Source organism: Dama dama, chromosome 9 (genome assembly GCF_033118175.1).
Source record: "Dama dama isolate Ldn47 chromosome 9, ASM3311817v1, whole genome shotgun sequence".
Classification (NCBI taxonomy): Eukaryota; Metazoa; Chordata; class Mammalia; order Artiodactyla; family Cervidae; genus Dama; species Dama dama.
In genome coordinates this window covers 69982166-70008822 of record NC_083689.1, presented here as the reverse complement: position 1 = coordinate 70008822, position 26657 = coordinate 69982166, and the positions used below count along the sequence as shown (strand labels likewise).

The following is a 26657-nucleotide window of genomic DNA, read 5'->3' as shown; positions in this document are numbered from 1 at the left end:
GCCACTTATCAAAACCCTTGCAAGTTTCTTAGAAAATACAGGAGCCACTGGACATATCCAACCATTGACAGTTTGGTGTGACCTATTTTGTTAGTGTTAGTTCTTGCCACAAACATCAGCTCTGCTTTATGGAATACTTACTAGGTGATTGGGCTCTGCAGGAAGTGTTTTATACTGTGTTATCCCTTTTGGGCATGTGTGTGTTCAGTTATGTCCGACTCTTTGCAGCCCCATGGACTGTAGCCCACCAGGCTCCTCTGCCCATGGAATGTTTCATGCAAGAATATTGGAATGGGGTGCCATTTCTTACTCTAGAGGATCTTCTTGACCCAAGGATTGAACCTGGATCTCCTGCATTGGCAGGCAGGTTTTTTTTTTTTTTTTTTTTTTTTACCATCGTACCACCTGGGAAGCCTGTTATCTCATTTAATCCCGACAAAGTCCTATGCCTTTGACACTCCTTTAGTCCTGATTGTACAAGCAAGGGAAACTAAGGTGAATGGCTTGCTTAAGGTTGTACTCTAGTAAAAGGGCAAAACCAAGACTCAAACCCAAGTGTGTTGTCCAGGGTATAATATCGGTGCCAGGAAAACTGGACTTCTTTCCTGTGCCTCATGTCTTCACCCCACGCTTTGTTAAGTAAATGCCAACTCTCTCTTTATGGAATTAGCACTTTTATTTCCAAAACCAACCTCTGAAAATAAGGGTAAGGTGATAGGGAAACTTATTTCCTACCCTAAATGGTTTTTACAACTTACTGAAATGGTTGACATCAGTAACATCAAATTTAGGATATAGTGAATGTGTTCATATTTGCTGTATATTATTCAAGGTGAATGGCTGATACAAAATGATAGTTGATGGGAAAATTTCAAGATAGAGAAACAATGTCTGGAGCCTGGAGAACTTTATCAGCTGGAGCATTGGCTTTTCAGACAGACTCAGGAATTCCTTTTACTCTCACCACCTCCTGTGGGCTTTGAAATCAGCAGGAGGGCTCCCAGGTCAGAGAACTGAACTCAGAATTGACTGCTGACTCTTTCCCTCTCACAGCTTTGGAAGTGACAAGAAATGCAGCTACTCTGTTTTCTAGTGTCAGAGGCTCCAATGAGGTAGAAATGGCAATTCCTTGGCCAGAGACCAAAGGGTAACTGACTTTGTGTTTCAAACCCCATCTTAACATCCTTTATTGTTCAGGCAAACTTAATAGTATGTGCACATGCTAAATCCTTCCAGTGTGACAAAAGCTCCTACAGGAGCCCTGAAGGGCCCGCACAGAGCAGACAAAGCACTCTTCTGGTGATTTCAGTCAATTTCTGACTATAGATTAACAACCATGACTCTACTGCTTCGTTGGTTATTGAGCAGGGAAAGTGGAGGGAGGCTTCCTCCTGATTTGGGAGGTGGTGAAGACAACTGAGGGTCCTGTTGGCTCTTTGAAATGAATACAGCTCCTGAAAGGAGCAAATGTGACTCCTCTGGGAGGACTGAAAGAGCCTGAAAATAGAAGGAAGTCTAGGAAAGGAGGTCCAAGGCTAGGCCGTGCTGTCCAGAACAATGGTTCTCAAACTTGAGCAGCAGAATTCCCTGCCAGGCTCCCCTGAGTTACATACAGTAGGTTCAGGGTGGTGCCTGAATGCCTGCACTATTGGCAACTCACAGGTGATGTTGAAGTTGACAGTCTGGGGACCACACTTTGAGAACCACTACTCTAAAACAATGTTGTCAAACCAGATGCCCACAAAGACTGGAGAGGTAATGTCAGTGAGTGACCCATAAGAAAGCTCGAAGGAAAAACTAGTCTCTGAGCAATCATAGATGGCAAGTGATGGAGATGGTTTAGACAGGAGGTAGCTGATATTCTAATCTGGCCTATTATTGCCAGGGCTACTGGTGGAAAACAAATATTTATTTCAAATCATTAAACTTTTGGAATTGATGCAAAGATTTCTCCATATATAAATATGGTAAAAAGAATGAAATTGCCATAGATCTTGTGTGTCTGTGAACGTGCTTAGTCACTCAGTCATGTCCACCTCTTTGCAACCCAATGGACTGTGTCCCGCCAAGCTCCTCCATCCATGGGATGATCCAGGCAAGAAAACTGGAGTGGGTTGCCATGCCCTCTTCCAGGGGATCTTCCCAACCCAGGTATACTCACCACCTACTTAGGAAAAAAAAAAATTCTTTGTAGTTCCCTGAGGTCCTTTTCGGAGAAGGCAATGGCACCTCACTCTTGCCTGGAAAATCCCATGGACAGAGGGGCCTGGTAGGCTACAGTCCATGGGGTCGCTAAGAGTCGGACACGACTGAGTGACTTCACTTTCACTTTTCACTTTCCTGCATTGGAGAAGGAAATGGCAACCCACTCCCATGTTCTTGCCTGGATAATCCCAGGGACAGGGGAGCCTGGTGGGCTGCCATATATGGGGTCACACAGAGTCAGACACGACTGAAGTGACTTAGCAGCAGCAGAGCTCCTTTTCCTAATTCTAATCCATTTCCTTCTCTCAAGAGTAACTAGTACTATGAATTTTGCTTTTCTTGCTTGTTTTGTTTTTGTTTGCTTTTTCTTGCTTTTCTTTGTACTATGACATTACTACATTTGCCTGCTTAAATGATAAATTGTTCACTATCATGTGTTTTTGAGTATGCACAGAATGATTCCACTTAGTGATTTTTTTATTTTTGGCCTCAACAGTTTGTTCCTGAGGAACAGCCATGCCCAACTGTAATTTATTCAATTCCCTTGGGTTAATCACACATCATGATTTATTTGTCCATCCTTTTGCTGGACATTTTGATTGATCCCAAGTTTTTTTTCTACTAAGTCATTTCTGATGTGGATCCCGGTGTTTATTTGTAAATTTTCTTTAGGACACACAGGTTAAGAGTGACATTGCTAGCTCCTAGGGTATGCTTATCTACAGCTTTATTATTTTCCCGCTAGTAATGTATAGAGTTTATTCTATTTATTCTGTTTATTCTATTTTTTGCTAGCATTTGATATTGTTCATTATGAAATGAGTGTGAAATGGGATGCTATTATCTTTTAAATATGCATTTCCCAGTTTAGTAATGGAGTTAAGCATCTTTTTATTTGCTGGTAAGCCATTTGGGATTCTTCTTCAGTGAGATGTCTTTTGTTTTTGTGATATTGTGTGCATTGTAATCATGCTTGATGTATTCTGAAAAATAATTGTTTAGCAGTTCTATGTATTGATAATTCCTTCTTTTGAGGCAGTAGCTTATCTTTTCATTTTATGCTGAGCATCTTTGGTAAACAAAGTTTTATATTTTAATGCCAAAAATTTTATTATCTTTTCCTTTAGCATTTGTGCTTTCTGTGTCTTATTTGAGAAATCCTTCCCTACACTGAAACCATAAAGTTCTTCAATATTATTTTTAAAATTTTCGTGTTTTGCTACGTCTCAAATTTATTAGGTATTCATGTTTGTGTATGGTCTGAGGTTGGGATAAAAACAGATGCAGGTGAAGGATCTCAACATCATATATTGAAAAGCCTATATTTAGTTCTTTCATAAATGATGTTGCCAGACACTTATGGATCTTTCTAGTCTATTTCATTATTCTATTCATCTATCCCTGTGATAACAATTAAGTGTTTTAACTTACTACAACTTTTAAATTTTTTACATTTCATAAGACAAGTCCTCTTATGTTGCTTTTTCAAGACAGCTGTTAGGTAGTTAGAATAGGACAAAGCAGTCCAGAATGGCAGTGGCTAAAAGACAAGGAAGGGAAAAGCCCACGAAACTAGAACAAAGAAAGGTCCGAGGACCAGAGTGAGGACCTCAGGTAAAACAAATAGCACTCCTGGCTAGCCCAGTTTACATAGGGTAGGCCCGGGGGAGGAGAAAAAAAAAAAACAACATAAAACGAGGAGCCAAATTTGGGCCAGGGGCTTTTCCCTTCCTTGTCTTTTAGTCACTGCCATTCTGGACTCCTTTTTCTTTTTTTTTAAGGTTTTTTTTTTTTCATTTATTTTTATTGAAGAAGTGAAGTGAAGTTGCTCAGTCGTGTCCGGCTCTTTGCGACCCCATGTACTGTAGCCTACCAGAATCCTCAGTTCATGGGATTTTCCAGGCAAGAATACTGGAGTGGGTTGCCATTACCTTCTCCATGGACTCCTTTTTCTTATTCTAACCTCCTAATTTCAGAATCAAATGAAGGAAGACCTGTTGGAATTTTGGTTGGATTTATGTTCTCTCCATGATGATTTCATCTGTCTCTACTAAGTTTTCTTGGATGTATTTCAATAAAGTTAGACTTTTTTTTTTTTTTCTATGTGGATTCAGCATATCTCTTGTGTCTACTGAAAATGATATTTTGGTTAAAAAATTATTTCTCTTATACTTACTGCTTTTTCCTATTATATTGAGATTCAGGCTTTTGTTCCTTGTTTTCGATATGTTGATCTTATAGTTAACACCTAGGTAAGTAAGGCAGGAGGAGAAGGGGACAACAGAAGATGAGATGGTTGGATGGTATCACTGACTCAATGGATGTGAGTTTGAGCAAACTCCAGGAGATGGTAAAAGACAGGGAAGCTTGGCATGCTGCAGTCCATGAGGTCACAGAGTCAGACATGACTGAGCAACTGAACAACAACAAATTATCTTATTTTTCAAAATTTGCACACAGGTTGATTTTGGTTGTCTTGTTATGGTTTACTTGCTAAATCATGTCTGACTCTTTTGGAATCCATGGACAGGTTCCTCTGTCCATGGGATTTCCCAGGCAAGAATACTGGAGGGGGGTTGCCATTTCCTTCTCCGGGGGATCTTCCCAAACCAGGTTTACTTGGTAGGCACTAGTTATTTTATGACAGTTTTATATCTTTTGATTTCTTATACTTTTTATTTCTTTTACTTTCTATACTGTTCTGTCTAGGATTGTCCAATACAGTGCTAATTAAAAGTGAGGAAATGGCAATCTTGCCTTTTCCTGACCTGAAAGGGAAAGCTTTAAAAAATTCACCATTAAGTAAAATTTTTTTGTTCTAGGGTTTTATTTTTTTCCCCCTGAAATACTTTTTATCATGATGAGAGAGTTCCTTTCTATTCTTGTTTTGCCAAGAGTTTCTATCATTCATTACTGTGAATTTTATCAAGTACCATTTTATTCTTCATATTTTGAGATAATATACTTAATATATTAATGTGGTAAATTATGTTAATTTTTCAATAATCCACTCAATTTTTGGTATTAGCTTGACGTTGTCATTCCGCCTGCAATGCAGGAGACCTCGGTTCAATCCCTGGCTTGGGAAGATCCCCTGGAGAAGGGAAAGGCTACCCACTCCAGTATCCTGGCCTGGAGAATTCCAGGGACTATACAGTCAGGGGTCACAAAGAGTCAGACATGACTGAGTGACTTTCACTTCACTAATATTGTCATTAAATATCATCAATACCTTTGTCAAGTTCTTTCACTTTATTCTGAAAATTTTAATGAAAGATTAGATTTATTTGCCTCCTGTATATTTAAAATCATTGAGAAACCTGCACATTGAATGACATATTTTTCCATTTAAAGTTAATTATAGGATTATACATGTTTTATGCTTCTTCTCAGGTTGACTTTGGCAAGTTATCTCTCTTCTTGGTATTTTTTCATTTCATAAAGAGGTTTAAACTTCTTGGCAAAGCTTTTTATAATATTTTCATTTTAAAAACCATCCCCAACATTTGTAGTTATGTCTTTTGTTGTTCCAAATATTTATATTCGTGTCTTCTTTTCCCCTTGAGCAGTACTGTCAATTATTAATATTTTCAAAGAGCTAACTTTTGCTTTTGTCAACCCTGTGTTATGCTTATTTCTTGTGCTCGAATTTTCCTTGTCTTTTGTTCTAAATAGAACTGCAGAATTATTCTAAGTAAGTTCTAAAATGTGTTGCCACCTTAGTTAATTAAAATGTTCTGCCTTCTTAATTTTTAATATTTTTATTTAAGGATATGCATCTTGGGGGCAGCATACCAAAGAAGTATTAATAATGTAGGTGTGAATATTTTGCCATTTTAGTATAATTTCTCCTCTGGTAAGTTTTATAGAAGGACTTTCCTTAATTTCTAAATATGTAAGATTTTCTAGTATATATTTCTACTATATATTTTAATCATTATTTTTAAACTAATAATCTTATGATAGTTAAAAATATTCTCTTTAATAGATCATTTAAAAATGGAGACTAGATTTTTGGTACAGTATATGTTAATTTTTACAAATATTCATGGGTGTCTGAAAAGAATATGTGTTATGCAGTTGTTGGTGCTATGTTCTATGTCTATTAACTCAAGATATATACCTGTTTGATCTATCAGTTATAAAGAGAGGTATTTATTAAATACACACCAGCTTAGGATTCCACGTATAAAAACAGTTGTATTTCTTATATTGTTTTTTGCCTTAAAAGCCATTTTGCCTATTAGTATAGTTGTTCTCACTGTCAGTATTTTCCTTTTACATATTCATCTTTTATTATTATTATATTATTCTTTTACATATCATCCATTCTGTATGGTTTATATTTTAGATGTGTCTCTCATATAACTGGATTTTTAAAAAAATTTCAGATGACTTTTTATTAAGGAAAAATGTACATACAATGAAATGCACAGGTTTTTTACTTTTACTAAGAAATAAACATTGTCTATATTTGTACAACATGATGTTTTAATACATGTGTATATTGTGAACCGATTCTCACAGTTAATTAACCTATCCATCACCTCACATATTTACCTTTTCCTCCCATGTGGTAACAATATTTAAAATCTACTCTTTTAACAAATTTCAAACATATAATAGAGCATTATTTAATAACTATAGTCATCCCTGTACTGCACACTAGCTCTTCTGAACTCATTCAGCTTATAACTGAAAGTATGCACCCTTTATCCAGTCTCTTGTTAGTAGATAGTTGGTTGTTTTGAGTTTGGGACTATATTGCATACATCTTTATGATGATAAGAGTTTTTCATTTCTCTAAAATAAGTAGCTATGAGTAGAACTGTTAGGTTATAGCATAGGTGTGTCTTTAAGAAATGTGTTAAGACAGCATCTAAAATAATCCCCAAAGATCCTGGCCTCCTGGTATTCATGCTTTTAGGTGATTCTATCTTCTAGATGTGGGCTGGATATGTTGTTCAGTTGCTAAGTCATGCCCGACTCTTTGTGACCCCATGGACTGCAGCATGCCAGGCTTCCCTGTCCTTTGCTATCTCCTGGAGTTTGCTCAAACTCATGTCCATTGAGTCGGTAATGTTATCTAATCATCCCATCCACTGCGGCCCCCTTCTCCTGCCCTCAATCTTTCCCACTGACAAGGGTCTTTTCCAGTGAGTTGGCTCTTTGCATCAGGTGGCCAAAGTATTGGAACTTCAGCTTCAGTATCAGTCCTTCCAATGAATATTCAGGGTTGATTTCCTTTAGGATGGACTGGTTTGATCTCCTTGCTATCCAGGGGACTCTCAAGAGTCTTCTCTAGCAGCACAATTCAAAACCATCAATTCTTCAGTGCTCAGCCTTCTTTATGGTCCAACTCTCACATCCATACATGACTACTGGAAAAACCATAACTTTGACTATACAGGCCTTTGTTGGCAAGGTGATGTCTCTGCTTCTTAATATGCTGTCTAGGTGTGTCACAGCTTTCCTACCAAGGAGCAAGTATACATAGTGGTTTGCTTCTACACAAGTTAAGTGTGCCAGGGTGTCACTTAGGAGACTAGCTTTATAAAAGACTGTGGCTTCCATCTTGGGTTTGTGCTCCCATTCCCTTTCTCAAAGAGATACTCTGCTGAGCATATCTGAGCAAATGGGGGAGCCCATTAGCCTGTGAGAAACTAAGGCCCTCAATCCAATAGTCTACGGGAAGCTGAGTCTTACCAACAACTGCATTTATAAAGAGATCTTCCTCAAGACAAGCAGTTGAAAAGATCACAGCCCTGGCCCACAGCTTAACTGCAACCTGATAATTGATCTTGAGTGAGAGGCATCACTAAATTGCACCCAGATTTCTGACCCACAGAAACTGAGATAATAAATGTCTTGTTTTTTAAGCTGCTGAATTTTGTACCATCATAGATTAATACAATAAGAAAACTGCCAAAGTGTTTTCCAAGATACTTGTGCAATTTTATATTCTTACCACCAATACTGATGTAATTAAAGCTATTCTAGTGGCTATAAAATGATTCTTCTTTACAAGTTTCATTTTCCTGATGACTAATCATGTTGAGCAGCTTTTCATGTGTTTATTGGGTATTCAAAGATGTTCTTTTGGGAGAGATCTATTTAAAACGTTTGTGCAAATTTTTTTAAACCATTGGATTATTTGTTTTTTTTTGCTATTGATTTGCTGTATATGCCAGGTAAATTTTTTTTGTGTGTATATATCAACATATCTCTGAAAATTCAGATACATTTTCAGAAAATTCAGATATGCATGTATATCTGAATATGTTCATATATCTAAAATCTTTCTACTTATCTATCTGTATAAAGTATTTTCTCCCAATCCATGACTTACTTCATTTTTAAATAATGTCTTCTGATGAGTGTCAATTTATCATATTTTTATGTTTAGTACTTCTGTACCTTCCCTAATAAATCATCACCTACTCCAAGGATACATAGTCTTCCATGTCTTTTGCTAGAAGCTTTATAGTTTTAGTTTTACATCTAGATTTGTAATCCATCGTGAATTAGTTTCTAAGAATAGAGTTGAGGTTCACTTTTTCCCCAGTAGGTTTATCTAGTTGTTCCAGCACCATTTACTGGAAAAAAAAAAAAAAAAATTAATCCTTTCTCTGATGAATAGCACTGATGCTTTTGTTGAAAATCAATTAACCACACCTATATAGACCTATTTTTACACTCTATTCTGTTCTGTTTATCTATTTGCCTCAGTTCAGTTCAGTCGCTCAGTCGTGTCCAACTCTTTGTGACCCCATGGACCGCAGTATGCCAGGCCTCCCTGTCCATCCTTATGCTAATACCAGACTGTCTTGTTTGATATAACTTTGTAAGAAGTCAGAATTAGCTAAAGTGAGCCCTTTAGCTTTTGCAAAAGGAAAACACTGGTTTAGCTTTTCTAGACTCTTTCCTTTTCCATATGTCTTAAAGGCCTGTAGGCAATTTGACTGGGATTGTGTTGAATCCATAGATCAATTCTGAGCAGAGTGGATACCTTAATAATATTGAGTCTTTAATGGATTTTCTTTTAAAATGTAGCACTCCAGATATTCTTGATTTATCTGTATGTACTATTAGGTATTTTGGTTCTGTGTTGTTTAATCCAGTCAGATTATTGCTTATTCAGTGTTTATGTATATCTATTAATATGCATGTCCACTTTCTATCTTTATTTCTTCTGTCATCGTAAACCTCCCTTTCTTAGAATCAAGAAAAGTTTTGACATTTTCTTTTAGTGAGAGTTTGCTGGCGCAAATCCTCAGTTTTGTTTTTCTGAAATGATTTTTTAATCTGCCTTCTTTAGTAAAAGAGGTTTTTCTTTGGATGCATCACGCTGTGCTGACAGTTATTTTCTCTCAGGAATTGCAGATCATTCCTCTGTATCCTGGTTCTCACTATTGTGGTTAAGTAGTCAGCTGTCAATCTATCTTCAGTTCTAGAACTTCTATTTTGTTCTTTTCTCTCCAGAGGCTCTTTTGCAATGTTATTTTGATATGCCTAGATATGGATTTAATTTTATTTACTCTCCCTGAATTTTTTTGTGCTCTCTAAATTTGTAGTTTTGTGTCTTTCATCACTTCTGAACAACACTCAGCTGATATATCTTTGAAAATTGCTTATACTCTGTTCTCTCTCTCTTCATGCTGAATCTTGGATTAGACATTTGTATTATTCTGCCTCTCTGCTTCCTGGATGATTCCTTAGACATAGTCTCATGTTCATTTAATTTTCTTTTTATTATTTTTCATCACATCCTGTGGAGTTTTGCTTTTTGAGATTATATTTTCACTTTTAGAAAATCTCTGTTGCTCAGTTGTTAGCCATTTTTATATTCCTTTGTTTTTTATTCTTTTAATTCTGTTTCTCTACTCAGAGTGAACATATTACTTTATATTTTTTCTGCTAGTTCTCATACCAGGAACTTCTGTGCATCTAAATTGGCAGCCTTGTTTCAATGCTCTCTTGCTCATGGTGCATTGCTTCTGAGGACATTCCATACTTTTTGCCTCTGTGGCTTTCTGTGTCTTGGATCTTAATTTGCTGAAGTTATCAGAGACCTACTTTTAAGGTGATTTTCTCTAGAGAGGGTTTGCATCTGATTCCATTGGTCACTGATGTCACCTTCAGTTTGGGCCTAGTGTAAACTAATTTCTTTCCTTGAGGTCTCAGAACCAACCAGGTAATATGAATTCAGGCAGAGGGAGGGTCAATTTGAAGTTACCAAGCCTTGGAGAAAGTTTTCTCTCCAGTGCTGAAGTTAAAAACTGGCTATTTCCCTTGCAATCCTCAGGGTGGAAAATTCAGAGGAGGGCAAGACCAGGTAGGCTGAATTCTATTTCATCTGTACGTTGAGGGTTTGGTACATTGGGGTCCCCTTTAAATCTGTGGTATCTCTAAATGGATTACCTCCATCCAGTGGACACTGAGATTTTCCTTGTTCCCATGTCCCCTCAGTCCATAAAACAAGCTGAATTTCATCTAGTTCAGTAAAATCTATAAAGTTATGGGTAACTTCCATGCTCAGGTTACTTCTCTGGGTTCCTATGTTTCAGCTTTTGGACTGTGACTAATCATACATCATTTCTAGCTCATGCATACATTTAAAATATTTTAAAAATATTTTTGCCATTGGTTTTAAATCTTTTCAACCAGAACAACTGGTCAAAGGACTTGCACTACTCTACCATTGTACTCCAGAGGTCCAGGTTTCTGATTTTTGAAATGATGGACTTGGAAACTGTATAGTAAAATCAATTCAGCTTTAAAGGTTGGCAAATTATTATTATTTTCATTTCTTATATTAAGAAATGTTTCTTAGTGTTTCCATTAAAAAAATTATTTTATATTCGAATATAGTTGATTAACAATGTGTTAGTTTCTGGTGTATAGCAAAGTGCTTCACTTAAACATCTATATGTTCTTTTTCAAATTCTTTTCCCATTTATGTTATTACAGAGTACTGAGCAGAGTTCCTTGTGCTATATACTAGGTCCTTGTTGGTTATCTATTTTAAATATATTAGTGTGTACATGCCAATCCCAAACTCCCAATCTATCCCCTCCTCCCCCCTCCACTCCCCCTGGTAACTGTAAATTCATTCTCTAAGTCTGTGAGTCTGTTTCTCTTTTATAAATAAATTCATTTGTATCATTTTTTAAGATTCTGTATGTAAGAGTTACAAATGATATTTGTCTTTCTCTGACTTAACTTAGTATGATAATCTCCAGGTCCATTTATGTTGCTGAAAATGGCATTATTTCATTCCATTTAACAGCTGAATAATATTCCATTGTGTATACATACCACATCTTCCTTATTCATCTGTCGATGGACACCTAGGTTGCTTCCATGTCTTGGCTATTGTAAACAGTGCTTAAATGAACATTGGTGTACATGTATCTTTTCAAATTATGACTTTCTCTGATATATGCCTAGAAGTGGGATTGCTGGATCATATGGTAGCTCTATTTTAGCTTTTAAAGGAGCCTCCATACTGTTCTCCTTAATGGTTGTAACAATTTACATTCTCATCAACGGTGTTCTCTCCACACTCTCTCTAGCATTTATTGCTTGAAGATTTTTTTAATGATGGCCATTCTGACTGGTATGAGGTGATATCCTCTTGATTGGCATATCTCTGATAATTATGTTGAGCATCTTTTCATGTGCTGCTTGGCCATTTGTATGTCTTCTTTGGAGAAATGTCTAGTTAGGTCTTCCACCCATTTTTTATTAGGTTGCTTGTTTTTTTGATATTGAGCCAACTGAGCTGTTTGTAAATTTTGGAGATTAATCCCTTGTTGATCCCATCATTTGCAGATATTTTCTACCATTCTGTTGGTTGTTTTTTCATTTTGTTTATGGTTTGCTGTGCAAAAGCTTTTGAGTTTAATTAGGATCCATTTGGTTCTTTTTGTTTTTATGTCCATAACTCTTGGAGAAGGATCAAAAAAGATATTTCTGTGATTTGTGTCAAAGTGTTCTGCCTATGTTTTCCTCTAAGAGTTTTATAGTATCTAGTCTTACATTTAGATCTTTAGTCCAATTTGAGTTTATCTTGTGTATGGCGTTAAACAATGTTCTAATTTCATTCTTTCATCAGTGCAAGAAAAGGAGACAGGAGTCTGTGGTTATGCAGGTGGGAGAAGACTCATTTCATCATCATACCCAAATCTAGCGTTTGGTGATGGGTTAGCCACAAAGATAGGGAACAATATAAAAAGAACACTCACAGTGTCTTGTGAATTGAGTTTTAGAGAAGTTGATTGGAAGGTGTTTGAGAACATCAAGTGACCAGGTGGATATACAGGGCTAAAGGCAGAAAAGCGAAAGGCGTGTTTGATCATGGTTGGTAGTGTATTATCTGTATTGCTGTGGCAATGGTATAGTTGTTTATACACTCCAAAACACAGTCCAGTTCTATGGAGTGGCAGCTGAGTTGGTTTGGCTGGTGAGACTAGGAACTATTTTTATGGCCAAGTCAGGATGGTGTCCTCTGAAATCATCTCTTTCTATAGCTGGGGACAAAGAAAAGTCCTGACCAGAGTCCAAAGTGCCCAGACTCTCCTGGTTCCCCTCTGACATGGCTTCTTAGGTCTAGTGTGGCCAGGGAATATGACAAGGAGAAAAACTGGTTGTGTCTCTTAGGTTAATGAAACCCTGGAGAGATGTTTCCTCTGTCAAAAACCACTGTTTCCTGGCACATTTCTGCATGGATTTGAAACCTCCTCTTCTCCGCTCAAATTTCATTTCAAGGACCTGTGAAACATCGGCTGGTGATACTTGGGAATGTCATGAATCAAAACCCCCACAAAACTATAAATGCTATCACAGGTCTGTTTTTAAATCTCAGAGAATAATTTATTTGTTCTTGGCATTATCAGTTTGTTCTCCCCGTTTCAAGCTCATTTTTTGTTGAAATTGTTTTTGTAGAAACAGTGATTACTTATCCAGATTTCTTGTTTTCATTTCCTTCATCATAAGTATCTACATTAATCACTTCCAAACAGAGACAAGTTTTTAGATCATATTTTGTTCCCATCCTCAGAGAATGGAGACAATGGCGTTTGTTACTTTGGGGAATGACCTTCCAAACATCATAAAAACCAAGTAATGTATGTGGTAACTGAAATAAGTTAGCACCCCTGTCCTTAGGAAACAGCAGACTCACAATGACACCAACACCTAAAATGACTGTATATGTTCTAAGTTTGACGAAAAATCTAACACAAAGTTATAATAGAAAGGAAAACGATTTAGAAAGAACTGGTGGGAGAGAATATAAAGTTCGTGGTATTTTGGTTAAAGAAACTGCTTTTAGGGAGTTCTTGGATTGGCTGATGTTAGGGACTAGGAAGTTTCAATTTGCTAAGAACCACATGGAGGACCTTTCAAACCTGGGTCACATCTCACACAAACTGAATGAGAATGCTGGGACATTGATATGGTGATGGTTGAAAACCACTGACTTAGCAGATCTATGTGTGCGTTGTAGATAGACAACCTTTACTATGGAACCCTACCATCCTAGTGATGAGAACAGAATAGTAATTCAGGTTGTGACCAGAGCAGCTAAATTGATAAATGGAAACCTCATTGCCTACTGAATGGGCTCATTGTACTATCTGAGCAACTGCATTTCTGTGTTGTTTATCCAATGATAATATATATATAAAACTTCAATCAGTGGGATTCATTACTCAAAGAATGTGTGTAACTATCAAACAATTTCTTCATTGATCTGAAGTTCATTGGCTCTCAAGCTCAAAGTTGAATTCCTATTTAAAGAAAAGTGCTTTAAAAATTGCTCCCATATTTTAGTTGGGCTGTTTGAGAAACACTAATGAACCAACTGTAATTCTTAAGAACCTGATTTGAATCAGTATAGTGGGCCATTTAAACTAATGCTGAGAGAGATTTTGATGCTTGACAACTTTCAGAGCATAGTATTGGGTTCCCTTTCTGTTGTCAACTTGAAAATTCATAATTGAATTTTCAATTGAAGGGATAATTTTCAACTGAAAATCTTTAATTTTCAGTTGATGTGACATCTGACTTCAGTTTCCTAAAAACCACTGTGACTCACCCTGTAATTTTGAGTTATGCTTTTACACAGCCTGATTCAAAGTAACCTCAGAGGTCTCAAATGAAAGCCCAATGTCAAGTTTAGCAACATAATGAGATTCACATGCCATTAGCAAATGCATATTTTAAACCCTGCATGTTGGGCGCTTTTCATATACTTAACCCCATCTGGTATTCACTACTAGCCCCAGGGAGATTTAGAGAGGTCATATGTCATGGTCCATTCTCAATGTCTGCATCTCCATTGTTTTCCTGCAAATAAGTTCATCAGTATTTTTTCTACATTCTGTTCGGTTAAGTTCAGTCGCTCAGTCGTGTCTGACTCTTTGTGACCCCACGGAGTGCAGCAGGCAGGGCCTCCCTGTCCATCACCAACTCCCAGAGTTTCCTCAAACTCATGTCCATTTAGTCGGTGATGCCATCCAACCATTTCAGCCTCTGTCATCCCCTTCTCCTTCTGCCTTCAATCTTTCCCAGCATCAGGATCTTTTCCAATGAGTCAGCTCTTCACATCAGGTGGCCAAAGTATTAGAGTTTCAGCTTCAACATCAGTCCTTCCAATGAATATTCAGGACTGATCTCCTTTAGGATGGACTGGTTAGATCTCCTTGCAGTCCAAGGGACTCTCTAGAGTCTTTTCCAACACCACAGTTCAAAAGCATCAACTCTTGGGTGCTTTCTTTATAGTCCAACTCTCACATCCATACGTGACTACTGGAAAAACCTTATAGCCTTGACTAGACGGACCTTTGTTGGCAAAGTAATGTCTCTGCTTTTTAATATCCTGTCTAGGTTGGTCATAACTTCCCTTCCAAGGAGCAGGTGTCTTTTAATTTCATGGCTGTAGGCACCATCCACAGTGATTTTGGAGCCCCCCAAAATAAAGTCAGCTACTGTTGCCATTGTTTCCCCATATATTTGCCACGAAGTGATGGGACCAGATGCCATGATCTTGGTTTTCTGAATCTTGAGCTTTAAGCCAACTTTTTCACTCTCTTTCGTTTTCATCAAGAGGCTTTTTAGTTCCTCTTCACTTTCTGCCATAAGGGTGGTGTTCTCTGCATATCTGAGGTTATTGATATTTCTCCCAGCAGTCTTGATTCCAGCTTGTGCTTCTTCCAGCCCAGCATGTCTCATGATGTAGTCTGCATATAAGTTAAATAAGCAGGGTGACAATATACAGCCTTGACGTACTTCTTTCTCAATTTTGAACCATTCTGTTGTCCCATGTCCAGTTCTAACTGTTGCTTCCTGACCTTCATACAGATTTCTCAAGAGGCAGGTCAGGTGGTCTGGTATTCCCATCTGTTTAAGAATTTTTCACAGTTTGTGGTGATCCACACAGTCAAAGGCTTTGGCATAGTCAATAAAGCAGAAATAGATGTTTTTCTGGAATGTTCTTGCTTTTTTGATGATCCAGTGGATGTTGGCAATTTGATCTATGGTTCTTCTGCCTTTTCTAAAACCAATTTGAACTCTGGAAGTTCACAGTTCATGTATTGTTGAAGCCTGGCTTGGAGAATTTTGAGAATTACTTTACTAGCGTGTGAGATGAGTGCAATTGTGCAGTAGTTTGAGCATTCTTTGGCATTGCCTTTCTTTGAGATTGGAATGAAAACTGACCTTTTCCAATCCTTTGGCCACTGCTGAGTTTTGTGTTAATGTATGATATTTGCTTTTCTCTTTCTGACTTACTTTACTCAGTATAATAGGCTCTAGGTTTATCCACCGTACTATAACTGAGTCAAATTCATTCCTTTTCATGGCTGAGTAATATTCTATTGTATAGATGTACCACAACTTCTTTATCCATTCATCTACTGATGGACATCTAGGTTACTTTCATGTTCTGGCTATTGTAAATGGTGCTGCAATGAACATTGGGGTACATGTGTCTTTTGTGGACACAGTTGAAGAAGGAGAGGGTAGAATGGATTTGGAAAGTAGCACGAGCATATATATATTACCATGTGCAAAACAGACAACTAGTGGGAAGCTGCTGTGTAGCACAGGGTTCCCAGCCTGGTGCTCTGTGATGATATTGAGGGGTAGGATGGAGGCTAACGGAGGAGGGTACATTTAGTTATGACTGATTGGCGATGTTGTACAGCAGAAACGAACACAACATTGTAAAGCCATTTTCCTCCAATTTAGAAAAGTGTAAGTAGGAGATTGCACCATTTTCTGTTACAGTCTCAAAGGGAAACTAAGTCAAAGTTCATCCATTTCTTTAAAAAAAAATAAAAGAGAAATGTCATGGTCCAGGCCACATGCCTAGAGTTGTAGATCAAATCCAAGAAACCCAGTAACTTGTGATGTAATATGGAGTCTCCATAGTGGTACTCCACATTTATAAAACAAGCACCCTAGTTATTCTGAGGTTTTCTTCAACAAGACTTCCCTGCAGACTTGAGGCCTTCCTGTGCCCCTGGACAGCTGGTAGATCCACTTGTCTCCATCCTCTACTATGCTTCTTGGTATGTCTGTCTCCTTCTCACCCTTCCGTTCCTGCAGGCCACTGAGACAATTCGTAACTACTTGTCTGTTTGCCTGTTTTAGTCTCTTTCTTGCTCTAGACTAAACTCTACAAATGTAGTATTTACACTATATTTATGCCCAGCATCAAGAAAGTTACCTGGCATTCAATAATTATTTGTTGAATCAATGCCCCTCTTAGATTTCTATTACCTAGTATTGAATACAGTGCTGTGAGTATGTTCTGAGTAAGATTCAGGACGTAAAAAAACACTCTCCCCTTACCATCTTGGTATGATTCTGGACATTTATTATTGCAGTCTAATAACATTAAATTGGAGGTCACATGACTGTTCATATTGAGTTTAGACGCAAACCAAATTTTATATCTATCTCTCCCTTAAGTTTGTGGCCCATTTTGCTAGTAACTGCCCCAAGCTGACTTGTTCTATTAGGGTTGTAGCTGTAGTTGTAATATGTTCCTTTTAGATTGTCCATGAAGGCCATAGTTCCCCCTCTTAAATATTTTGATCTTTCTTGGATAGGAATAGAGGATAATGTTTAAAGTTTAGAATCACGATTTTGAATCCAAGCACCTCCATCTGATGGGTGTTTGACTTAAAAAAGTCTTACCTACTTTTCCAAAGTGTTTATTGAATTTGTTACAATACTGCTTCTGTTTTATGTTTTGTTTTTTGAGCCCTGAAGCATGTGGGATCTTAGCTCCTTGACCAGGGGTCAAACCAGCAACCCCTGCACAGCAAAGTCTTCACTGGACTGCCAGGGAAGTCCCTAACTCAGCCTTTTTGAGGCTCAGCAGTTTCTCATGCTCTGTAGGGGTAAGAGTATCTCCCTCCCAAGACTGTTAGGAAGCTGAAATGTGGAAATATAGATGATGAAGTTTTCATCAAGTACACAGGATGTGGTGATAGCTTATATTACTGTATTTATCCAGATAAAAATGAAATACCTATTCATTTCCACTCCTAAACTGGTTAGAATAGATGATTTCTTTTCCGTTTTTCCCTCCCCTAAACCCTTCTGGGTTTCTTAACATTTCACTATCCACAGGAGACATCCTGGTTTACATAGCGGCCCCATGCAGACTTTGAAAAAAGCTTGGATGTCAAAAATTTCAAAGGTAAGTGACTTAGAAGTCCATTTTTCCTCCATACTCTATTTTTACTGTTTTAAGATTTACTAAAATGTCAATGACTTTGAGAGGGGAAAACTCTTGACAGGTTTTGGGTAGAATTTGTCAGTTACTTCTGCCAGAGGTAAAAACTGATCACAAATATTGTGCATTAGGAGTCTAACATGGGCTTCCGAATGGTGATCAGATGCTTGGATTTTGCAGGAAATCCTGTTTCTCAGAACCTGAGGTTTCCAAGTTGACTGACTGCATATAAAACTACAGACATCATAATTGCTCTTTCCAGAGAGACTCTCTCTCTAGTTCTGCTCCCTGCCATCTCCAAAATATTATATTCCTCGCATCTGGAGATTCTTTCTCAAGTGAGATAAAAACCAAATAACTGATTTGCATATCAAAGAAATGATGAACATTTCCACACTATTAATGAGAGTAATAACTTTCAAGTCTTTTCAATAAGACCTAATGTTCTCAGAACGTTAATGACCCATGCAGCTAACCTGACTCCATGTGTAACAAAGAGCTAGGCTGTCAATTATTTTAATTAAGAATGAAAATTAAGAAATATTATTTAGATTTCTCCTTTAAATGAAATCACTAGCTTTGATCAGAACTGGAAGTCAGTTCAGCCCGTTGGCACTAACTTGCTACATGGCCATGGGGACCTGGTCTCCTGCGCACACTGAGGCGTACAGATTGTGGAAGGTGAATAGCAAATGAGTGTGTGGCCTGACATGATTATAATGAAAGAGCCCTCCTACCCTGAGTAAGGTTGTCACGATCTCTTCATCCTCAGTGCTAACAGTCAGTAGACATCCTAAAGAATTCTCTGTGTCTGTTTACATGTTGTAACTCTGGGCTTCCCAGGTGGCTCAAGTGGTAAAGAATCAGTGTGCTAGTGTAGGAGATACAGGTTTGATCCCTGGGTTGGGAAGATCCCCTAGGGGAGGAAGTGGCAACCCACTCCGGTACTCTTGCCAGGATAATTACAGTCCATGGGGTCACAAAGAGTCAGATACAAGTGAGGCAACTGAGCACGCATCCATGGGAACCTCTATCTGTGGGGACCTACAGGTGAGCTACATAGTTCCTAGAAGACTAAAAAGTCAAAGTTAATGTTTCATATGTGAATAACTATGCTTAATTCAAGTTTAATTTTATAAAAGCTATTTTATATAAAAATATAGCTAAAAAATATTGCATATTTACCATGTGTTCCAGGGACTGTGCTCAGTAAAACAACTCTAGAAGCAAGTCATTACACCATTATATTATTGTTAATAATCCTAGTTTGAAAGTGAGTTTTGGGGGGGATGATAAGCCTAAGGTTACATCCCTAGGAAGAAGCAGCAGGGATGTTTCAACCACAGCTCTCGCACCAGAAAGCATACTTCTAAATGCTACTCTAAAACTGCCTTGATTGACTGGGAAGGAACGTTAGAGTAACAGGATGAAGTGTTAGGGCTTGAGGGTAAAGGTAAATTATAATAAAAACTTACGGAGCGCTTTATTTGTGCTGAAAGGCATTTTAAATAATGTGTGTGTGTTTAGTTGCCCAGTGTGTCTGACTCTTTGCGACCCTTTGGACTGTAGCCTGCCAGGCTCCTCTGGAATTTTCTAAACATGTACATTACCATGTGTAAAATAGATAGCTAATAGGGAAATCAAACTGGGGCACTGTAACAACCTAGAGGGGAGGGAGGTGGGAGGGGACATATGTATACCTATGGCTGATTCCTGTTGAGGTTTGCAGAAAACAAAACAATATTGCACAGCAATTATCCTTTAATTAAACATAAATAAATTTAATTAAAAAACACTGGAGTGATTACCATTTTCCTCCTTCAGGGGATCTTCTGAACTGAGGGAGATCAGCACCTGCATTGCAGGTGGAGTCATGACCTGCTGAGCCATTGCGGAAGCCCTTTAGATAACATAAAGTGAATGGTTTTCTATATGGTTTTAATTGAAATTTTCTATTTTGGGTCCAGCCATAAAATAAATAAGCTAGTTAATATCTAGTTTATATACTTTGGAATTTTTCACAACCCATTTTAGGGATTCCCCTTTTAGTCAAAATAATACCATAGGAAGCTAGAAATAGTTTTGAAAGCAAAATGGAGAGAGGCCAGTGGTTCCTTCTTGGGCTCAGAGTAGTTAGCTTGGGAATTATGTGGGAACCAGTGGCTGAACAAACCAGAGGGCATGCTTTGAGAGTGATTTGTGCATGTTTAATAATGATGACTACTATGTACTGGGGCTTTCCTAGTGGCTCAAATGGTAAAGAAACTGCGTGCAATGTTAGAGACCTGAGAAGATCCCCTGGAGAAGGGAATGGCAACACACTCCAGTATTCTTGCCTGGGAAATCCCATGGACAGAGGAGCCTCGTGGGCTACAGTCCACGGGGTTGCAAAATCGGACACAACTGTGACTAACACTTTCACTATATACTGAACACCATTATGCTTTTGGATTTTCACATGGTCTAGGGAATCCTTAGAACTTCCTAAGCAGTATGTGGTAGAATTCCTATTAAACAAATGAGGTTCAGTAAAGTGGAATGATTCGTGCAAGGCTACCCAGGTACTAACTCTCAGAGGTGGGACTCAGGTAACCAGGACCATTTGGCTTCAAGATAGCCTTCTCAAAGCCTTCCACTGAATTATTATCATAGAGGATTCATACTTTCCTGTGGGGCACAGGACCCACTGAAAGTCCAGTGTTTCTTTGACATTTCTTGCATGTATCTTTGAAAGGAATATGATGTAGTGCATTTCATAGTATAAAATATCCCTATTTAATAGAAAAACAGTGATTTAATATATAATTAAATTATTTGATTTCTACCTTAAAATTTTTAGGCAAAACAATTCTCCAGGAAGATATGTCAACTTTGTCCTGTGGTGTTCTGGATCCTAATTTGAGAATCACAGCACTGAAATAAAGCAGAGTAAGGAGACACAGAACTTGGGGCCTGACATTCCACACAGTGACTGTATGATCTTGGATAAGAGCTCACCTGCCCCAAATATAAAATAAAGGTAATGAGGATTCTAATAGTCACTTTATAGAGCTATGATTATATAGCACAGGTCAGAACGATTCTATCATGATACAGTTGTGATAGGCAGAGAAAAGCTCTTGAATGTGGCTTGATTATCAGAGATGTAGAAAGAAAATTATTTAATTCACTTCTCTTCTGCCATTGTTTTGCTATTTCAGTTGGTCCTCTGTTAAAAGCATGATTTTATCTCAGCCTGCAGATGGCTTTTGGGGATTTTTTTGCTCTCAACAAACTGAAATGAGGAACTAAGTGGGATTGTATTACTCTGTATAAGTAGCTCACAAAGTTGTAAAACTCTCAAAATAATTATTGATCTGTTTTTACCTCAGAGCCTTTAGTTTGGAGTGAAAAGGTTTCTTTAGTCATGGCTAGTGTTGAGAAGGGTGCACATTTCTCTGTTCTTCATGCACTTATTTTCATCACATAACAAAATGGAAATGGGGGGGAGGAAATGCTGGTACAAACTACCTTTGCTTTTACAATGCAACTTAAATAAAAGCATACCCTGGAACTCAGGATGTCTCCTCAAAGGCTCAGGATAGCAAGACCCTGAGAGAGACAGTAATCATACTAAGAGTACTAAGTATAGTATTCATTGTGGAGAAGGAAACGGTAACCCACTCCAGTATTCTTGCCTGGAGAATCCCATGAACAGAGAAGCCTGGCAGGCTACAGTTCATGGGATCTCAAGAGTTGGACACGACTTAGCGACTAAACCACCAGAGCATTCATTGAGCATCTCTTGTATAATAAGAATTTGTTTAAAGCCTTTGTGTATATCAACTTGTTTCATGTCTATCATCACGTCCATTCAGCCAAAGTGACAGACTTTGTAGCCCAGTCTCTTAGGACTTTGCTCCAAACCACCATTAGAAACATTTCTGTTCATATGTGTGGGGGATTGTCTTTTGAGGAATATAGAATAAACCAGGGTCTTGTCATAAGGCAAATTATGAGAATAGAGAGGTATTTGACCATAATGAGAAGGTCTAGACCCCACAGGAAAGCCAATAGCATAATAATAGGCTATCCTTTCATCAGTCACAACAAAGTAAAAACTTCTTAGAAAAATCCAAGAATGATATGTAGTATATACCATATTTTGATGTAAATTCTTTATACGGTGAAGATATCTCTGCTAACAATAGTGTTTATCAAGATTATCTATTACAAGGCATTAAATCTTTTTTTTCAATTACTTTCTAATGAAATGTACCAATTACCTTTTGAATGGTGACATATGACTGCAATCTACTCCAGTGGGGATAAATCTACTCCAAGGGCTCCCTCCTGAACTACATTAATTACCGATGTAAACAAAGACAGAGGATTATCATCATCTTTATCGATAAATCCTGAACTTCATTGCAATATAATTCCCCAGGTTAGACAACATTAATCATCAGTTAATTTCCAACAGTTATGGTGCAAACCTACAATAAAAGGGATGTTTCTGCAACCCAGCTGATTTTAGAGCATGTTTATTAAATGTCGTTGAATCCTGGGGTAATTGGATAAGGTCACAGAGCTGTTGTGCACAGTGAAGTTGAAAAAATAATGCTCTTAGGTAACTAGTGGGCCACCTGTTGGCTAACAAATGAATAACTACTATTTCAAAGAACCTTGTCTGGAGGCTGAAGTATAAAGGCTTTTACTAAGGCTAAGCCTTTGAAGCGGCTCCACCTCTTACAAAAACTTTGTCCTTATAGGCTATTACCTAAGTAAGAAATTAGGAGGGGAGACATGAAGAACGTATCATGACTATGAGAAGCCCCAGTATCTGAGCAAAGAGAAGTCTATCCACCTTGGTCAACTGCTTTCTTCCCATTCCATGGTATCAGGTCACCATGGGTTTTAGAAAAGACCTTGGTATTTGTCAGGAAGTCATTTTTCCTTCTTTCTGACGATCTTTTGGTCTTTAAAAAGTTCTCCAAGCTTTGGTTTAGCCTCTGCCATCTAATGATAATATTGGTACAGACCTTTCACACTTTGGGGGAGGATTAAATGAGATACTGATGGTAAAAAACTGAAATGTTCCAGCCCCTGGAACATTTTGCCTTCAAAGATGTTAGCCATTTGTCAATGCAGTCAAGTAACTTCCTAAGATAAAGCAAAAACTTTTACCTGTTCTTATCTCCTCAAACTACCTTCTGTATTTTTACTTTGAAAGGAAACTTCTATAAAAGACAGAAGGTGATTCATCAAGCGAATTACATTGATTACCTTCCCTGTTGGCCACTGAGGTAGGTAATTTATACATATAATCTTACTTAGTCTGTGGCTTAAAAATATATAATATTAGTATTGTTTATGGAATGAGACAGAGGAAGAAAAAGGATTTATTTACCTTATAGAAAATACAGGTAAGCAACAGAGATGGGATTCTAACTTCAAGGTTTTTAATTCTTTGCAGTATGCTTAAGCACATATATGCCTGGAAGTACCAATATTCTGACATTATTATGTCATCTGAATTTTTACCAACATTTTGAATCACTCAAAGAACTTGAGTGTTCTTGAGTTCTTTCTGTCTTTGAGAATTGACCAGAGGGTCGTATTGGTTGGTCTGCATTCTATCACATCTGCCATTAATCAAATATTAATTGATTAAATATAGAGCACTGTTCTAAAGAAATTTACTAGTTTATGTACTAGGCATGTGCTAAGTGTTGAGATTATATAATTAAGTACTATTTAAGAGATTCTTTTACTCTCCCTGTTTTGCGTATGGGAAAATTGAGGCACAGAAAGGTTAAACAACTTGCCGATGTTCACATAACTAAGGTAGCAGCGAAACTTGAATCTGAACTCAAGCACTCTGGTTCTAAAATTGGTGCCCATTACACTGATTCACCTGAAGACAAACCTGTAAACTTACAACTGAAATATGGTATCAAGAACATTGATTCTAAGAGAAGTCAGACAAGGTAGAGGATATGAGCTGGGAGTGGGGAGCTTGGAAAAGTCTCCCAAGGAGAAAGTAACAGGAGATGGGGATTTCTTCAGGCAGAGCAAGTGTAAGGAGTGTGTTATGCATGAATAATAGAGTGAGGTGGGGATTGGTAGTGGTGAAATAGGGGCTGAAGAGGTGAGAAAAGGCCTTTCAGACCAAGAAAGGGGTGTGGAATCTGTCCTCTGAAGGGTCTTTAACTGGGAGTGATGTGGTGGGATGTGTTTGGAGAGACCACCTGGCTTAAAATATTACAAGGAGTGGCAGGCAGGTTAGAGGGGCTGATATAGAGGGAGAAAATGCCATCCAGATTGATGTCTTTATGTTGTCATTTACTAAGCATGACAACACAGGATGGAGGCAGGCGGAACTAAGGGGCTGGCTTGTGGCACTCTCAGGAAAGATGAGTGTCTGAGTGGGCAGTTGTATCAGGGTCTGAGGTTCACCACCCACACAGGTCTTTGAAAAAGAAATAAAAATGCAAATAGGTCTAAAATATTTCAGGGATTTTCAGAATTTTAAGCATAGCCACCTTCAAGATGGATTACATGAAAATCATACTTAGACACAAGACAAGATCAAACAGTGACACAAATACAATTGAGAGGTGTAACACTCGGGGAGATGACTAGAATTTGAAAAGGAAATATGAAGATCCAGTACCAGGTTTTATTAGCCAGGAAAATGAGTTAGAAAATATGGTAGACAGGGACCATAAGATTAATAATTAACCAAGGAGAAATATGGATGTACAAATTAATACCCATCAAGATAATTAAGAGTTGATTGTAAAACAGAGAGCTTTTGTTCCCTTCAAAAATTGGATGAGCGTTAATTATACTGTGTTGCAGACATGTTAGTCAATTGGTCAGGCCTGTTTCTGTCCTTTTTTCAGAAATTCTGCCCCTGCAGCCTCTGCAGTGGGCTGTTGTAGAAAGATGCCCTGTGTTGGCATGTTTGCACTAGGCATATGTTGCAAGATGTGTCAATAGGGTTTTTTCCCTGGAGACTTGGAGTTGATTATGGGACTAGCCTGTCTCTGTTGAGCACTCTGACTAGGACTGAGGTGGTCAGTTTGTTTCATTTACAACAGAAGCAGGGAATAGCCATGTACAGAGAAAGGATAATTGCCTTACTTCCAGATGGAGTCCACCTACCTTTTGATTTTATCTGATATTCCTGTGTCTTACAAACAATTGATTCTGTACTAAGACAGCTTTTATCAGATACCCAAATGGTTCTAAGACCACCTCTTAATAAATCCAGAAGCTCAGAAAAGGGTGTCTCTAGCCCAACCTTCCAAGGATAAATTGCATGCTGCTCTTTGCTCTAGCATGATCCTTTCTTGCCATAGCCAGTCATTCTGAGTGTTGTCATTCTAGGTAATTCCTTAGAACTCCACACTTATGTTACTTATCAATACTTCCATTATTGTTTCATCTCAGACATTCAAACTCAACATGTCCCCACTTTAACCATGGCATTTCCTCTCCAGATCTGCCTTTTCATGGTGTTTGTTAGTCCAATGAGCAGCACTGCCACTCTTGATCACTACCTAGGATGCATTCTTGATACAGCAAGAATGATACTTGCCTGTGGAGCAAGGCATGAAAGCCTTATTAAAAATGAGCACCCTGGTAGAAAAATCTTACAGCAGTTATATTTTACCACAAAAATGCACAAAAAAATACATTCTCAGTAAGGCTCACTTGGAGATCTCAAGCTGGAGGATATTTAAGGAGAGAGATTTCTCAAGTATCCCCAGATCCTTCCTGAAGGATGGGCATGGGTTGATTTCTATGTGGTTCTGTCTATTCAGATGAGGTCTATGTATTTTCAGGAAGTCACAAATGAGTACTTACCCTCTAAAAATAACCCTTTAAAATGCCAACACAAAGGACAGGATGAAGATGGCAGAGAAGCAGCACGGGAAGCTCACCTTCTCATATGAAAACAAAAAATACACCTCCACGAGGAGAGACTCACACAGAATATCTACTGAACACAGCAGAAGACCTCAGACTTTTGAAAGGGCAATGAAACGTCCATGTAATGGAGTAGGACAAAGAAAAAAAGGAATCAGTAAGGGAACGTACAGGACCTGCACCTTGGGGAGAGCGCTGTGAAAAAGGAAATGTCCCCACACCTTGAGAAGATTCCTTAGCAACAGGATGATCAGCCTGGATGGAGGTGGAGCTTGGAAGCCAAGGAGGAGAGTGCAGCAACAGGTTTGAGGAGGGCAAAGCAGAGAGTAACCGGCACAGAAGGTTGGCACAGCTGCTCTGCACCCCCGGCCGGAGATGCGGGTCCATCATAGGAGCTTCTTTCCCTGTCGCTACCCCCAGGCAACAGGACACTGGCTCCAGGGGACTGGCATGGGTAGGTGCCAAGCTTTGTCCCAGGAGCATATGGGCTCCAATCCTCCCTAGGCAACAAAAGCCTCAAGAGCATCCTTGAAGGCCAGAGGGACTTCAGTCAGGAGCTCCACAGGCAGGAGGAAACCGACACTCCAATCTTGGAGGTGCTCCTGGGGAGATGAGGTTGGCTAGGGCTCACTGGTGGTCGGGGGAGGACAGGGGTAGTAGAGGCTACAAAGAATATTTGATTAGCTTGAGCTGTTGCAGTGGCTGCTATTTTGGTGATGGAAAAGGATGGAAAGTCCAGAGATAAACCCACGCATTTATGGTCAAACTAACCTATGACAAAGGA

General features: G+C 38.3%; 1 protein-coding gene across 4 annotated transcripts in view; it reads right to left on the bottom strand.

Moving 5' to 3' along the window:
• SGCD (sarcoglycan delta) overlaps positions 1-26657 on the bottom strand; it is a 660276-nt gene that overhangs the window by 12508 nt on the left and 621111 nt on the right. Inside the window, exon 7 of one of the 4 annotated variants that reach the window (XM_061151818.1) lies at positions 20782-20869. The exons of the other annotated variants lie outside the window; for them this stretch is intronic. Coding sequence (XP_061007801.1) covers positions 20782-20869 — 88 coding nt within the window. The remainder of the gene's footprint in view (positions 1-20781; positions 20870-26657) is intronic. 4 annotated transcript variants of the gene reach the window in all.